At 43.1% G+C, this 17,295-nt stretch overlaps 1 protein-coding gene across 2 annotated transcripts in view; it reads right to left on the bottom strand.

The window, feature by feature from the left end:
- Positions 1-6: 6 nt before the first annotated feature.
- vat1 (vesicle amine transport 1) overlaps positions 7-17,295 on the bottom strand; it is a 31,417-nt gene continuing 14,128 nt past the window's right edge. For both annotated transcript variants that reach the window (XM_017040798.2, XM_025064641.1), the window contains exons 4-7: positions 7,867-8,037; positions 6,583-6,672; positions 3,756-3,997; positions 7-356 (exon numbers count right to left, since the gene is read on the bottom strand). In XM_017040798.2, the coding sequence (XP_016896287.1) occupies positions 87-356; positions 3,756-3,997; positions 6,583-6,672; positions 7,867-8,037 (773 nt within the window). In that variant the 3' untranslated portion in view covers positions 7-86. The remainder of the gene's footprint in view (positions 357-3,755; positions 3,998-6,582; positions 6,673-7,866; positions 8,038-17,295) is intronic.

The raw sequence follows: 17,295 nt of genomic DNA, 5'->3' as shown, positions 1-17,295 counted from the left end.
TCTTACCACCACCCCACACCATATACCCTGCTCCCAGGACACAAACTCCCTGCTGGTCTGCTTGACTATCCCTCCCTCCCTGTCGCTCACTTCTCCTCCTTCTTGGGCTCCTCCTTCTCTTCCTCTTTCTTCTCCTCCTTCTTGGGCTCCTCCTTCTTCTTGTCATCCTTCTTCTCCTCCTTCTTGGCATCGTCCTTCTTCTTGTCGTCCTTCTTCTTGTCGTCTTTCTTCTTGTCGTCTTTCTTGTCCTCCTTCTTGGGCTCCTCCTTCTTCTCTTCTTCGGGCATCGGCTCCGTGGTGAGGATGACCTTGCCAATGTTGTTCCTCTCCTGCATCTTCCTCATGGCATCACCCACCTGGGGGAGAGATAAGGAGAAAGACGAAAGATAAAGAAAGATAAAAAATATATAAAACGTTGGCATCTCTGTGCTTCACTTTCCATGAGCATTTTCAGCCAATTTGAAAATAGTGTTTCTCAACACAAGACAAGAGCAAATCATTAAGGGCTGATACCATCTCCAGATCTGCGTTTGGACACAAGCTACTGGCCGCGTGCTCTGAGCACACTGACGACTCGGAAAATGTTGCCTAAGACTGAATCAGGCGCACAGGAAGCGAAACAGCAGCCCGGGTTCAGACACACTAATAAATTCTCTGGGCTAAAGCTCATCGGAGTCGTACAGACAGACATGGGGAATGTTGTCTGTACAGATCAGAGTTTTTAGTCTATGTGGACGGGAGGTTCAATTCTATCCTGCCAAACACAGCATACAACCAGTGTCTCAGCTGACTGTCCTGCCTGTGGTCCAGATCTGTCTCCTACTGAAAAAAGTCCAGCACAGCATAAGGAGGAGATTCAGACAACATCAAGGAATCTGTGTAAAGAATCAATCAGTTTTACATATAGAATAAAGTTGTGGCTAATTAATACATAGTTAATCAAAGATTAAATCACTCGTTTTATTTATAAAGCATTTTTTGAAAGAATAGAGATTTCAGTGAAAACATTATTTGTGAATCCACCAGACTCTAGCTTTTTATGATCTACTCTATTTTCGATAATGGCTTTTTAAGAATGACTGATGTGACCGCCCACGTACATTAATAATGTACAGTCATGTCGTGTCGCTGCTGCTCAATAATAATCGCCTCAATATTCTTTTAATTGGACAGAAATACTATCAGGACCAATAAAATGATCGGTGCCGGTGCATTAACTACCAGTCCAGCAATAGAGGTCACTGCAGATGAATTATTAATCAATAAAGCACTGTGGGGAGGCGGGGCCTCATCACAGCACACTCCACAGGTATGAAACTCTGCCACTGTAGTCAGCAGTGACTTATTCAACATTTATCAAAGAGAATTTGGGAGCAAAGTCACAGTTTTTCTTTTGTTTAAAAAAAATGAAACAAGCCTTTCTATTCCTCCTGATCCAGAGAGGGCTGGATCCCACCGTCTGTCCTAATGACAAGAGGAGAGTCCCAGCCTGAGGAGCCCCACCCTTGTCCTTGACCACCAATATCTGTCCACTGTCCGTTCTTGTCCCCATCACTCGGCGAGGCAGGCAGACCACCTAGCGACCAACACCACGGCAACAGGACGATCTCCTAGCAACGTAAGGCCTAGCTGCAATATGGCCCCGATGACTCAGACACATGGGAAGGAGGGGAGGTGGGGGTGTGGGTGTCAGAAGAAATGGATATATGGGGTTAAAGGGGACAGCGCACGCCGCAACTGGTGTCGGCCTGATGAAGAATACGCATCGATGAAAAGTGGATAAAGAAACGATGGGGGGGCGGGGGCCAGGGGAGGAGCCGAGGCGCTGGGGAGCGATTCCAGGAATGATGACGAGTGATCATCATCGAGCGACCGAGGCTCCGTCAGAGATGACTCCGCCCACTGACCATTAGTCACATGTCGGCCTCTTGTGCTCCTCTGGACTGTGGACTGTTTACTGATACACTGACATGACTGTTGGTCCGTCGGTTATTGGTCTGCTCCCCGTGGAGAGTGCTGGTCGTTCATTGATAAACGTTTGATTCTCTAATACAGCCTTGGCTCATTTCACTTCCGAGTCTTTTTTAACACCTTTTTCAATTTTATGTGTTATGATATTTGGCACTGCTTTTACATTAAATCCACTTCCTGAAGTCATTCGTTCTGAGGTTGAGCTGAGGGGCAAATTAAACAGAGCAGCAATGCTGAAAGATTTTAAGGTGGTATTAATATCTGCTGTAAAGTTTAGACTCATATTTGTATCTCTTCTCTGCAGGGCTTCCTAAGGTTTTATTCATTTACTTTTGAAAGGGAGGCTGAGAATCGGACAGAGGATAAAATAAAATGCATTTGTTCAGATAACAACAATCCTGGCAGCATTCTGTCTTTTTATAATAATATATGCATTAATAATACTATACTATTACAAATCTTCCCTTTTCTGTTAAAACTAAAAATCACTCCTTCCGTTTGTTTTATCTCATTTCAATCTTTCTTTCTTTCTTTCATATCCAACGGGGCACCTCCCTTCGACAGACGCACACACTAAAGGATGTCACCATAGCAACAGGAGCGAAAAAAGCAAAAAAAAAAAAAAGATACACTGTGCTGTTTGCCAGAAGAAGCAGAGGATACGGCGAGATGGAGAGAGACAAGGGAAGAGAGAGAGAGAGAGAGAGAGAGAGTTAATAAAAGAGAGAGACAGAGCCTGATATGAGGAGTGAATGGGCAGATGGGGGAGGCAGAGAAAGAGCGTCAGATGGCGGATAAAGACAGCGGGTGTTTCTCTCTGGCTGCCGTTGAAGCAACTGACCAGCACCGACTCTGAGAACAGTAGATGTCAGCCTCTGACTCCCTCTCCCTCTCTCTCTCTCCCTCCCTCCCTCTCTCTCTCCCCCTCCACATTTTTCATATTCTCTATTTCTGCATAAGACCTTGCAGGGTTAATTCTGCCAAGTGACAATGTGACTCTGTGTCTTCTTCTCTCTCCCTACACAGTCCACTTTGTGTCCACTTTGTGGACAAACCACACATAGTGAATGGGACTATGGGCAGTATCTGGGCCACGCCCAGCTTCAGTGGATCCTATGGCGTCGGTCATTTACGCTCATTCTGCCTGACTGGGTAGGCAGCACATGGTGTCAGGACACACGGCGCTCCTGTGTTAATCCGTGTCACATTAAATCATTATGTCCAATTAAAACAGAAGACATGGAAATATGTAGAAACCATCAGGCTTGACAGAATGTGAAGATCTCATCAAAGTAACAGACCCTGGTTATGAAATATGGAAATATTACGTAAGACACTGGAAATGAGACGTGAGTTCAGTGGGTTTCCTCTGCACCTAAGGTAGAGCAGGACTGTTTCCCCCCCCCCATCTCCACCACTGGTATTTTCACTATACATATTATTAAACGTTATGCAAAACTGTTTGTTTTCATTCATTTTTTTTAGATTCAAGATTTTCCCCAAGGCAGGAAAAATCGAGGGACTCTAAGTTTGTCTTTTTAGTCAGTAAATAACACGTGGAGTAAGCCAGGGCATTTCTGTGGGTGACAAGACTGCTGCTGAATTTTTTCTTTTTTTTTCATCCAAGTGGGAGTTATTTCATGAGCATGTCGTGTTTTAGCTCTCATGGCAAGGCACTCATTTCAGATATCTGTTCTAAACTGAAGAGTTTTTTTTTTTTTTTACAGAACATTGTGTTTAATTTGTGAATTAGGTAAATGACATAGGAATCAGCCGTCACTCACCTGTTCCAGATGCCAAGTGGAGTCGATACGAGGCTTGATCTTGTCCTGCTTGTACAGATCCAGAATGGAGTTCATGGCCTCGGTGATCAGCTCCGTCTCCCCCTCCAAATAGCCCAAGTGGAAACCGCACACCGACTTGTTCCCCTGGATTAAGCTGAGCGTGTGGATGGAGAACTGGTGGTACCAATTCTTGGCCACTGCGATCAGGTTCTTCTTCTGGCCTGCCAGCATGTTAGCCGCACCTGAGGGAGGGGGACAATGAAAGAGACAATAAAAGGGTTATGGTGGGGATGATCAATGGGTGGAAGGCGATCAGCATTGCTCCATGGGTTTTGGTCAAATGTATGTACTGATATTGGGCTGATTTATAATAATTGTATTTATGTCTGTGAATAGTTTCCTTTGTGATCGACAAAAGGAGCCTGGCATAAGAAATGTTGTCTTCGGTAAACCTTCCAACTGGACAGTGAATCACACTCTGTGTCCAATCAACCTCCGACCTGCTCCACTGTTGCCCGCGTCCTGTCTTTTGGCAAATCATTTTTCCACTGAAGCCAAATATATCCCATTTGACTCTTCAGTCCACGGCACCTGCTGCCTTTTGTCCCCTGTTTCTGTCAGAAGTAGAGCCACTTGGCCTTGTTTCCACGTTCACGTTCACTAATAGATGCCATTCATCAGTGACCACATCTGGCCAAAATTTGCCCGACAACAGATGGACTAACCTGGCACCTGCTGGTTTCTACCTGTTCCAAGCTGTGGCGCCGTTGAACGTCTTCTGATATAGGTTTAGTGAGCTTGATATATCAGCGGCCCCCAAACCTTTTTTGGTACCAAGGACCTGTCGGCCGGTATTACCAATTACTGTGGACCGCTAACACTGTGACATCATTGAAGGATCGTGAAATTTTCAAAATAAAACATCTTTTAGACTTTATTCTGTTAGTATCAGAGTCTGAATGACCTGTTGTTTTGAAACATTTTTTTCACTGTGTCTCACTGTGGCCTGGTACCAAATGACCTACGGACCAGCACCGGTCCCCAGACCGGGGGTTGGGTACCCCTGTTTTACATCTTTTGCAGCAAACCACTGCATCGATGATTCGCAATCTTAGTATTTCTTTGGAATTCTTCCAAACAGCTGCTCCAAACAGCAGTGTGAGTAGAACCTCAGTCTAATCAGAAGTATTTCCTAGTAGAGACCCTGCTGTGGCTGGATAACTACCTCGTACCTGTTACTCTGCTCAGTCCTGACCTCTGACATACTCTCTTCTACAGCTTCAGTAGTACAGATACTACAGTGAGCTGTTTATTTTCTGCTAAGAACTGAGTTTAAATAGTCATATAGGAATGCTGATCACTGCACCTGACTGTAAGAATACGAACACTCTGACTAAACAAAATAAATGATGGGTTGGTAATTGACATTCGTTGTCATGACAACTTCTCTCTTTTCTTCTATTCCTTTCTTCCTCACGACAGCGTTCGACCTGGAAATATCTCGGGCACTTGAGCGCTGGCGGGAACGACATCACCTTTCTGTCCCCATCTTCACCCTCCGCACTCTCGCAATCTCTTTCTCTTTTTCTCAGGAGAATATGTGGACACAAAGACGTCTCTGAGAGGAGGGAGAGACCCAGCCCGCTACATTCAGACGCATTCCAGGGTTTGTGTGCATAGAACGCTCATTGTTCAGTGGTCGCATACTTGTGATGAACTGGAAAAGAAGCAGCAGCCAGTACGGAGGAATTGGGCAGGCGGGGTTGCAGCTGAAGGGGGGAAGTTCTGAAGGGGTGACAGAGAGGGTGAATAGGCGAGGGTGGGGGGGGGGGCACCTTGCTGGGTAGTGGGTTTTTGTGCAACATGCAAAGGCTCAGCCCTGTTCTCTGTGAATGCCGAACCTGCCCACTGTTGCATACATGCAAGAATTTCGCAGATTGGCACTGCAACACAGCAGGCTCATAACGGCCTTCCCACAGATGACACACAGAACACCGAGGTCACACACGCTGCCCACCGGGACGCAGCTTTACTCCACATCATCTGTGGCCGTGCTGCTACTGCGTTAAAGTGGGACACTTTATTTTCATGATTCCTTGATAGAAGTCCTTTAAGTGTGTGACCAGGCTGAAAACCCCATGAAGGTTGTTTGTTGTGGTTGAATGTTTAAGATAGTCTTGGAGTTTATTTTTAACATGAGTCAGGAGTTTCCTGTGTTTGGTCATCCTAATGTGGATTCCAACCTTACAAAACTTGTATAATTAACTCCTGGCTCTAAAAATGACAAAACCTCACCAATTTAACTATTGAAATACATTTATTTGACTATTTTGTGGTTAAATTTGACTAATTGTATTTTTTTGAAACAAGCTTTGAGCACGTATCGAGACCCATATTTTAAAAGTCACAAACTCAATAACCCGAGTCAGTAGACATTATTTGTAAACTCCTGGGAAACAAAAATGATGCGAGACGACCCCAAAAAAATCTCTTGCGGCCCACCTCAGGGTCGCAACCCAGTCTTTGGGAAACAATGGTCTAGCAGCAACAGCATAGTTTGTGTGTAGTGTGGAAATTTTAAGGATATAAACGGCATTAATCTGGACCAAGGCCACAAGGAATAAAACACTCACAAACAGTACACACTCACCTGGAGAAATGTCACACACACGGGGAGAACACGCAAACCTGAACTCGTGACATCTTTCCTGTAAGAATACTCACCGTTTAATTATAGCCTTTAGCATCGTATGTGTAGATGTCGGTTAAGTTTTGTAGGTGTCAAATCTGACTCACAGGAAATGAATAATTTCGTTCGTTTACTCACCGTAAGTGATTAATTTACCCATGGGCTTCAGCAGGTTGTAGGCCTTATGGGTGTCTGATCCGCCGAGAGGGTCCAGGATAATGTCCAGTCCTGAGTTAGTGAAGATAGAAAAATGATGAATACAGTGAATTAAAAATGATGATGGAGAACTTTCAAATCTCTTCAGCAGCTCCTTGTTGTTTTTTTTATTCTTGATCAGTCCATTGTAAGACATGGTACATACAGTAAGCTGTCTCTCCATCATTGTTCGCCCTGTTCCTTTGTGCACTGATTAACAAAGCAGAGAGTGAAGCACGATAACCGGACCATTAAGGCTCCTCAGTGTCTCATTAATATCGGACCACGGCAGCTCAGCCTTAATAATGTTCCTGTGTGCCAGAGGGGACTCCTCAAATTGGGCAACCCTTGCTTTCACCACAACGCCCTGGCTCTATTGATTCGGAGAGCCTCGCAGTGGGGCACCGCCTTCACCGCGACACAGACGAATTGACAGCGAGCCAAAGACAGAAGGGAGAGGTAGTGAGCGCCACATCGATCCAGACTTCTAATTAGATACATTCTGTCTAAAGTGTCAGTTCTCTCTTTCCTCCTATTTGTCTGTCTCTCTCTCTGTGCTGCAAAGGACAGAGACAGTGGGACTAGGAATTAAGCCTGCGGCATAAAAGGTCTCTGCGTCCAGCTAGGAACACAGTGGTAGGCACAGGCGAAACAGGAACTGGACGCCACCCCCCCCACCCCACCGTTTTGCTAAAAAGCAGCATTTCTCGTGTATTTCCACACCCGAAGCAGCGCCGCTTAGTGCAAGGATTAAGCTTAGTCTCCATAAATGCTTTGATTCCTACCATGCGTAAGATCTGTGTCATGAGTAACAGGATAAAATAGTTCCAGCTACAGAACTGGAGTTAACTCTTTTTGTCCCTTGTAAAATATTTTGTATTATGTTGTTTCAGGGAACAAAAAGATAATTTCCAGGGCAAATTCAAATGATACAGCAAACTACTCTCTGCTAGGTTATTTTTTATAGTGCTATGCAACAAATAGCAAAGGCTAGGTAATATATATATATATATATATATATATATATATATATGTAATGTAGGTTATGACGTCTTCTACGTATTATTAGGAGTAGTAGATGTATATGTAATGTGGTATACTTAAACGAAATTACAACAAAAACTATACAATATATATATACACATATATATATATATACCCCTGAGTCACACTGTTTATCTATCTATTTATTAGCTGTTCGTGGTGTACGACGGTGAAACATCTCACCTTTGGGGCTGATCTTGCGAACTTCGTCCACGTAGTCCTTGGTGCGATAGTCGATGGGATGTGTGACACCGCCCTGGGTGATGGTCTCATGTTTGCTGGCTGATGCTGTACCAAACACAGTCACATCCTTCACTGTCTTGCACAGCTGGGTGGCTGCAGTACCCACACCGCCTGAAAGAGAGAAGGTGGAGTCGGTCATGCCCCGCTGATGAGGAGAAGCTGCCTGGGTGCAGACTTACATGATACATGTCCAAAGTCTGGCCTGAGGGCTTTCTACTGTGTACTTTAAGTTATTTTTTTGTAATATTTATTTGCTATAAAGTATTAAATGGCACTACACAAACATACATTTCTACTTCCATTCTAATCATTTCAACTACTATTGCTAACTTTCAGCCATTTTAAGGCTAAAAATAATTCTGATATGTCAGTGGTTTCTTTTGTTAGCTTTGAATATTTTTTTCAGGTTACTTTTAGAGTATAATAAGCAGCATTCAAATTGCTCCATGTTGTGGGTTATCAACCTTTACGCTGAAATACATAAGTAAAAAAGTTGATGTTCTTTAGAGAAAAATGGTTTACGCAAAGTTTACTGACTTGTGGCCTCTTGACCTTTGTGCAGGTCAACCAGGCTGAGCTGAGGATGTTTAAGACGGCACCAAGAACCCCTTGTCCACAGACATTTTCTTTTACAGGTAAATGTGATTTACGTTATTAAGTTATTGGTCCAAATAACACAGTCGATAACAATGTGGACGTGTTTTGCTCCCAGTAATGTGAAGACACAATCACATTACACTGGCCAGCCTGAGGAGAACAAACCCCCACTTTAACACACAGAGCCATGCACATGATGGTGTAGGGTGACAAATGTAGCTGAAATGGCAGGTTTATTTTTTTTTCCTTCCTGTTGTTCAACACAACACTGAGAAAAAAAAAGTCTAAGAAGAGAAAAAGTAACCGAGGTTTCAGATACACTGTGAAAGAGGAAGTACTTGACTGAGCAAACGCAGCCTTTTGTATCCAAACCAACTGAACACCTGTGTTACACTGTTTCAGATAGAAAACATTGTAAGGACTAAGAATGGGGTCCGTGGTATCTGTGACTGTGCTCGCTGTATTAGAACATGTGTACACAGAGGCAAAGAGCCCGGGCCAGTGTTTGCGAAAGCAGCCAAAGCAAGAAGTAATAGGTTACTGATAAGCAGGGCCTTGTTTGACTCAGGGACATGAAATGAACGGTTTCACTAAAGGGCACGACCAAGTAAAGAGCAGATCAGATCTGATACATGACTAAAAAGAGGGAGGAAGAGTGGGTTTGTACTCTTGAAAGTCTTTTGATGTGTTTGAGTTTGGAGACCAAACGGCAGCCGTGCCTTTACTGCACTTCTGTAGCCACAAAACCTGTATTACGGTATAGATGTGTGTGGGTGTGTGAAAAAAAAATCTTCCGTTTACCCAGGTTCAGGGACGAGATCGAAGATTTTTCTGGGCTTTGGTCTCGCAGTGAAACAACAGAAACAGTTGGATACGAGTGTTGCTGCTGTCACTGTGATGAAACATCAACCATCTCCTCCAGTCCTCCTCTAGTGAGAAGCCAGGTTTTTTGTTGCCAGGGAAACCTGGGCCAAATTGCCAACAATGACTAAGCAGAGGCAGCCATTTTCTTTCATTGAACGCTCCCCTACTGAACGTGTGTGTGTGTGTGTGTCATCTGACAGGAACCACAATCTCATCATTTTTACGGATGATTTCAGCATTCTATAACAAACAATTCAATGATGACAAATACTGAGGTCAGTGGGTTTTTCCGTCTATATCTGAAGTAACTATGTGCTCGCACATGATTCTTCTCACGTACATTGACTGTTAATAATGTTTTCGCACACATGCATGTGTCTGAGGGGGGTGTTTCAAGCTGGATTCAATGATTCTGATCAGTTATTTCAAAATAACCTATTGCTATCTCTCTCTGGGAGAAGAATGGGTTCCAGCGCTTTTTCCATCTCCGTCTCCAGACATATGTGAATATAGAGCAACATCAATAATACCATCATAGAAATGAAAAAATAGGCCCTTAAAAATAACTTGAATGAAAACTTATGGGAACATTTGGCGACTTTACTTTTATTGTTTTTTTTAAACCAATAAATCCTTCATGAAACAATCTTAAGAGTTTCAGATCAGTGTTGTATTCCATAATACCTTCCAGAAGAAGATGGACTGTAATGTATGAGTATATGAATGATTGACAGCCAGGTTAGAATTAGACTAGACGAGACTGGAAATGAGTGACTGGGACGTTTGACTCTCGAGTCTCACTGAAAAAACGCATCTGACTGCGTTCATTTGGTTAAAACTCACAGAAAATGGAGCACATAAATCCCAATTTTTCAGCATTTCCTATGACCCATAAAGATGGAGGGACTCACTGACACCACTAAGCTGTGGTCTAGCGCCACCAGATTTCTCCTGTAAGACATTTCTCACATTATTGTCATTCTGATCTCTGACATGGTTGCAATCAAAAATTCACACTCACATCGACACCTACGGTCTGCTCAGAGTGTTCTTTAAACCTAATCTGGAATCTGCATTTTCTGGATTGATGTAGAAGCCGGGGGATATCTTCCATCTGGAAAGACTATCAGTTACCATCGTGGACTGAACTGGTAATCGCAACAAACCAAAAATGTCTGTTGCCAGCTGTATAGAACAGCTAGAACAATTACAACTCCTCGGAATCCATCCTGAATCAACATCCACATTTTATTTTAAATGTCAGTTCTTCCAGCTGCTGCAGCCAAAGCTGTGAACACAGATCTTTCCATAGTAACGAATCAGAGATACAGGTGTGAAGGAGAGCCCTTGATAATGAATTCATCACACCAGGCTCACACACGTTAATATGTAACCGCTGTCATAAACGCAGGGATTTTCACTTTCACTGTAACTACAGAATGACGTCAGCATAACCACAGCAGAGGGGTCTTTAAATGCAGGGTGAGTTGACGGGAGAATCAAAATGCATTCATTCAAAAACTGCTTAAAAAAAAAAAAAAAAGCCATGGTTTGAACACACACAGGTCTGTGCCACGTGAGATGCTGACTGCCTTTGGATTCATATACAATCGTCTGACTCCTGATCGCTCATCACAAGACTGACCCGCTGAGCCAAGAACCTCTTACCACACACACCAAAACACACACACACAAACACATTGTTTTTTTGTGTTTTGTGAGAACGAGCCTTTGCTATACTAAATATTACAAATATTATACATAATCCTAATATTCACTTACTCTAATACCGCAAAAAAAGCATTCTCTCAAAAATGTTTATCTTCATAAGCGCAGCACACAAAGAATTGAGCCGAGAGGAGGGAAATGAATTTGGCAGTAGACTAAAAAAATCCTGTTCTTGGTTGTTTTGTAGAAATCTCGCAGATATGTACAAAGACTCTGCTGTTGCCAATCTAACGCTCCCTGTTGGCTATGGAGCCAAGAAACACCCGATAATGCTGAGACAAAGTGACACAAGACAATCCTGGGAGGATTTCCCCCGAAGGCAGCTGCAGCAAATTCTTTCTGCAAATTGCATTTGTTCCTCTTCAAGATTCAATTGAAACATTTACACTTGCAAATTAGGAAATATACACAAAAAACATCGTTTAGTTCATTCATCTCTCCGTGAAGAGGAAAAGGAAACACAGTGAAACCTCACACTCATACTTATTCTGGCACAAATTACACTTGGCTTCCACAACATGACCCAAAGCAAAGGAGGAATTTTCCCCAAAACACAGTGGAATCCAGTCTTGACACCAGTCTTGTTGTTCCACACCCAGAGTTCACATTGGTCGTATCAGAAATGTTTTGCAGATTCTTTGGATTTGATCCCTGTTTGGCTTGTCTGAGGCTCGGCACCGCTAGCCCAACACCTTTGGTCATGTGACGGCTGAACCTGACTACAACCTAACAGTTGGTCCACCACTCTGACTATTGTGTAGTACAGGATGAGCACTGAGGATGTTGCCTCCCATAACAAGGGAAACAACAGGACTGAGATAAATGTAATCTCTCTGATATTTGACCACTAACAAACAAGATAACGGCACATTTTTAACATGTCCTATAATAGCTACGTGATGTCGTGGCACTAGAACTATTCCACAATATGTACAAACACATCTGGGCATGGACCTTCCTTTCCAGGGCTGATGGTGAATATGATACGCGATAAATCCTTTTAACACAATCCATGTTGCCATTGAGAATTACTTGTCACTATAGAGCCTTATTTTGAAAATGCAACATCTTTTATTTTGGAAGCTCAAGGCTCATCTTATTTCATCGACCTTTGGTCTATCTTTAAATAAGATCCTCCAAAGACTTTTATTTAGAAAAGAACTTGAATGCAGGGCAACAGACAAACCAGGGAACATTATACAATTTTATTATTTTAAATTCAACAACAGCTTTCTACTCTTTTCAGTGCTGACATATAAATTTGAGGCCAAATCTGAGGTCAATATTTATGCCATAATCTCTGTACTATGACCTGGGAAAAGTAAAGAATGAAAGAATGAAAAATGAAATGAACAACATAGAAAAGTTAACTTTGTGTCGTGTTTCGACAATATCTCTAAAATACTTTTTTGCCTGTATTGAACAGTTGGTTTGTTTTAGAAATCTCCAGGCCTGACTTTTGGGGTTGCTGTCAAACCACTTTTCCATGCGTGAGACCAACGAAAACAAAATCTGAAAGTTTTTACCATTTTTGAATTTCGGCCGGGACCTTGTTAGACAGGATCCTCGGTCGAACTCCTCACATGTCGTTTTCGTTTTAATCACACGTCGTGGCTGTTTTGCTATCAGCGCTAATAAAAATGATCATCACTTCACAGTTTGAGCCAGCAGACTTGGCAGAGGAAGTCCAGAGCGTCACATGCGTCTACTGCCAAAGGGTAAGCTGTGATTTTTGTTCTTGTGTTATTTCCTGTACGCCCGTTGCCAAATTTCCTGAAAAACTTGTGTCTTTCTTAGCCTATCATTAGCTTGCGGCTAACGACGCAAGAAATACAAATGCGGCTCCTTTTGTCCGAGCTCTCTGTGGCAGCTTTGCAAAGTCAACAAACCCAAACCAAATGACTGGACATTTGATTTTATTGCCACATCAGCTGCTCTGCAGTGCTTTAGCAGAGCTGTGTAACAGCGATCAGAGCTGAGGTTTGAGATCTGTAAATGTCTTCTCTGGAGTTATTACAGCGCGTTATGTAACCTGGGTGTTTTTCTTGGATGACTGTGTAACGCGTGTGTTCTGCTGTCGCTGATGATGTGTAAAAAGGAGGATGTATAAATTTAGATACTGTGAAAGGGAATTCTAAAAAACAAATCTCAGATGTGACGATGGTCTCTGAGATTTTATCAAAGTCAAAACAGGTTTAGGAAGTTGTATTTCAAAATTCATTTATTTAAAGCGGTTTCTTTTCGTGTGCTTATTTTTGATATATTTAGCTTTGTTATAATCTACTAGCATATTTGGGGCTAACTTAAAATCATTTTCAACTAATGTGTGCTTACTTTTTTTTTTACCAATTTTGGGCTGAATTATAAACACTTTGTTCTCCTTTTACTTACCTTGTTTTTGGTCAACTTGTGTATCACATTAAATCGATGAGCCTACTCAATTTGTGATTTAACATAGAGGCTCTAATTTTAATACATTAAAAAAGGATTAATAATAATAACCATTTTCTAAAACGTAGAAACCTGTTATCTGAAACACAGAGATATACAGACCTATAAACATCTTCACATAACTATCCAAAACGTCCTGCTAAAAATAAAAAAGTGTTGTTTTTAAGCTGAGAAGTAAAACTTGCCCAAAATGTATTGTGACAAATCCGTGGGGTGTGTACTGTAAACCAGAAATAAACAAACAGCCCACAGTTGGGTCACTTCTGTTTTTTCAGTATTTTCTGAGTATTTTCTGCCCATGTATACTGATGCTGTATTCAAATCTCATTTGATTTTTTTATCCATTTTTTTCTTTCTATCTGCAGAAGCTTTACCTCCCCGCCTCCACATACACACAAACACAGGTGGCTTTTCACGTACACCTGCGGCTGTGGTCAGGGGTTAGGTTGGGGGGAGATGGGGTCACTTGCCAGCGCAGCACTCAGAGTGCACAATGTCAAATGTGATTGGCACGTTGGGTTAGCGCGTGTCCTGGTTTCTCACTCTTATCGGCGCAGCTGATCTCCCGGCAGCGATGCCAGGACCGGGGAAACACAGAGACCGTTCAACCACACAGCCCAGACTCCTGCTCAGTGGTCAGACTGAATTAGCATTCTCCAAACTAGGTTAAGACCTCCCAAGCAGACAAAGTGGCGGGAGATAGGAAGAGGGTGCAGAGAAAACTATTTTCAACAGCACACATCCGTTTTTTTTTTCTCAGGTCACCAAGAAACATTGATCTACAGAAGTGAGAAATGTGCAAAAAGACTGTCATGATTTCATGACATAGAGCTGTGACTGCTGGGAAATACTGAAGGAGATAAGAAGGATTTCCTGAAGCATCTTCAGGACTTTGCCAAACACGGTGTAAACGGCAGCTATGGTTATTAGTTGCTTTTTTTTTGGAGTCAGAGCCATTTGAACCGAGGCCCCTGATCAAATCATCCATCAGGCCGTCTTACACTGCAATTTTCTAGTAGCTCACGTCCAGTCTCCACAAAGTGATCAATATCTCAGCCAAACTTTTCACCCAACCTAGATCGGACAACGTTTCGTGGGATGAAATAGTACAGATATGGGACACAATTTTGTCTTTTGGAACAGTTGATTTGGACAAAACAAGTTTGTCTGTTTTAAGAAGAGGACACTGTGTGGCCAACATTCTACTGTTGATACTAAATGCTTAACACTAAAGGTCAATAGTCCATTTCTGTGGGGAGAATTAGTAAGAGTTGTGTGGCCTGTCATTGGGGCCACGCCATGTTTTTATGATGCGGGCTGTCAACGGTCATTCCACAGAGAACTATGGCCAAAACACGTCAAATGTAGTTGTTTGCAGCATGACACGTGTTAAAGTTTGGTCAACATTTGAAGCAATGATCAATTAAATCACTGAGGGTCCTGTAGTTGGATGTTGAAGGACACACCTATCCAAGACGGACAGACTGGTATTAACCCCGCCCCTTACTGTCACACACCACCTCCCAGGGCGTACAGAGCTACAGAGCTAGTTTTTAAGATGATCCCCAGTGCAAACTGGTGGAACTCACGTCGCAGCTGCAGAGTCAGGAAGCTGCCGCGATTATCTGGTTCGGGGGGAAATAAAAGGTTCAATAACGGCAGAGAGGATGTGTGGAATCTGAGAGACAAACCTCAAACACACTGCTGAGGGACTCTGTGAGAGACAATGATTGATAACACATGTCATTTTCTAGACCAAAGCACCTTACAGAGCTGTTAGTGAGTATGTTCTTCAACTGCAGGAAAAACTCCAGCTGGAAACAAACCACAACTCAGCGCCGGTGCCAAGATGCTTTGACGTGCAGTGGGGACGTAGATAATTCTGTGAAGCAAAGTCATTAGATAAACACAGGCCACAGGCTGCTGTGGGACCACCTCATTTCATAAATATGCATTCCACATCTGCAACACAATGCATGACACTTTCAGTCACTCAAGATCTCATAAATAAAGCAGGTGGACGTCACGTTTGGAAGCAGCCGAGCCCCATATGTATGCAGGAATGTGTGGAGTGGGTGGGGTGGCCAGCCAGAGTTCATAAACGTTAGGGCTAGTTCAGGGAGAGGTCAGGGGAAAAGCTATGGGCTGGCAGAGGGGACCAAGGCCCACGAGATTCATACAAATGTCACTGAACTTCCCCTTGCCCAAAGCCCTCGGGGGAGGAAAACCAAAGGGGGAAACGTGTGTATGTTCTTCAGTGATGAGGATGACGAGGACGGATATGGTGAGGTCGCGCAGAGAAAGCGGAGGTTACAGAGGGCTCGAATGGGAAGGAGGGGGAGGAGAGGGAGGAGAGATGAGGATGCAGATGTGCGGTGGAGAAAGGAGGCACGAGGAAATACAACAGGCTATTGTTTAGAGACAGAAAGACAGAGGACAGGACAGGAGCCACGAGAGACGCTGCCGAGGACTAGTCACCAGGGCTCACGTGCACGCATACATGCAATGACATTTCAGGAATGACCTCCGGACGGGGGACGGGTCGAAGCACTGAACTGGTACCGATGGTGGCCAGCGCTAACAAATGAAGCTATTTTAAAGGGAGACTATTAAACAGGTTGGGTCGATAAAGGAAAGAAACACCAAATTTAGCAAGTTGGAAATCTACAGATCCCATACATGAAGAGAAAGTACAACCGGGTGATGTATAAGGTAGAGTAGGAGATTACTAAAGACAAAGTGAGGGCAGCGTTGAGGAGGATGAAGAGTAGGAAGGGAGGAGGTCCATATTTCATGCTGGACTTGAGGGGGAACTGCTAAAGACCTCACATTGTTTAACTCCATCCTGAAGAATGAACGAATACCCCGGAAATGAAGGAGTGCAATATGTAGGAACAAGGGTGATGTGCAGAGCTGTGACTACAAAGTTATGAGATGTGGAAGCAGAATGGAATTATGGGAAGGATCTTAGCTAAGCTAACCTAAAGAGGAAGTGTGGTACGGTATGAGAAAGTCAGAAATGGCGGAAAAACTACACAAAGCTGGTGCAGGACATTTACGAGGAAGGTGAGGCAGCACTCAAGTGTGCAGTCAGAGTGACAGATGGGTAGAGCTGAACTTTACACTAGGGACCAACTCTGAGCCCTTTCAGTCGGTGGTGAAAGTAGAAAGCAAATACAGCAAAAGTGAACCAGGTAAAAATTCAATACTTTTTATATACTTAGTATTAGTATTGTACTCACCACCAGTTTTGCTAACCAGTATTTTTTTCCTGTTTCAATTAAACAAAGAACCAAACCAAGAAAAACGTCTGTGATTCCAGCTTCTTAAATGTAAATATTTGTTGGTTTCCTTATTCCTCTGTGACATGAACAGAATATCTTTGGTTTGTGGCCTAAACTTGTCAACAAAGATTTCTGTCACGTTGTTTTTTCTAAATCGTGCTGCACAATCTCCACCATTGTCTGAATCTATGGTCCGAACATCGGACTAATTAAGCAACCAACTGATTAATCTCCAGCAAAAACAACAACGCTAAGTCATCGCCCACGATGATGAGCATTTTGTTATGATCATCCTAGCGATGGTTCCCAGGGTGGCTGAGCCGTAGGATTAACTTCCTGCCGTGAAAAAGATTCTGGGTTTGCTTCTGCCTAGTTCCCTAAGCCAGGACTAGTGCTATGGCAACTCCTGATGGGGACAAGCTGAAAGTGATTCTTCACGAATCAT

The sequence above is a fragment of the Cynoglossus semilaevis genome, chromosome 17 (genome assembly GCF_000523025.1).
Source record: "Cynoglossus semilaevis isolate Cse_v1.0 chromosome 17, Cse_v1.0, whole genome shotgun sequence".
Classification (NCBI taxonomy): domain Eukaryota; kingdom Metazoa; phylum Chordata; class Actinopteri; order Pleuronectiformes; family Cynoglossidae; genus Cynoglossus; species Cynoglossus semilaevis.
Note: the sequence above shows the minus strand (reverse complement) of the source record. Positions and strands in the feature narration are given on the sequence as shown.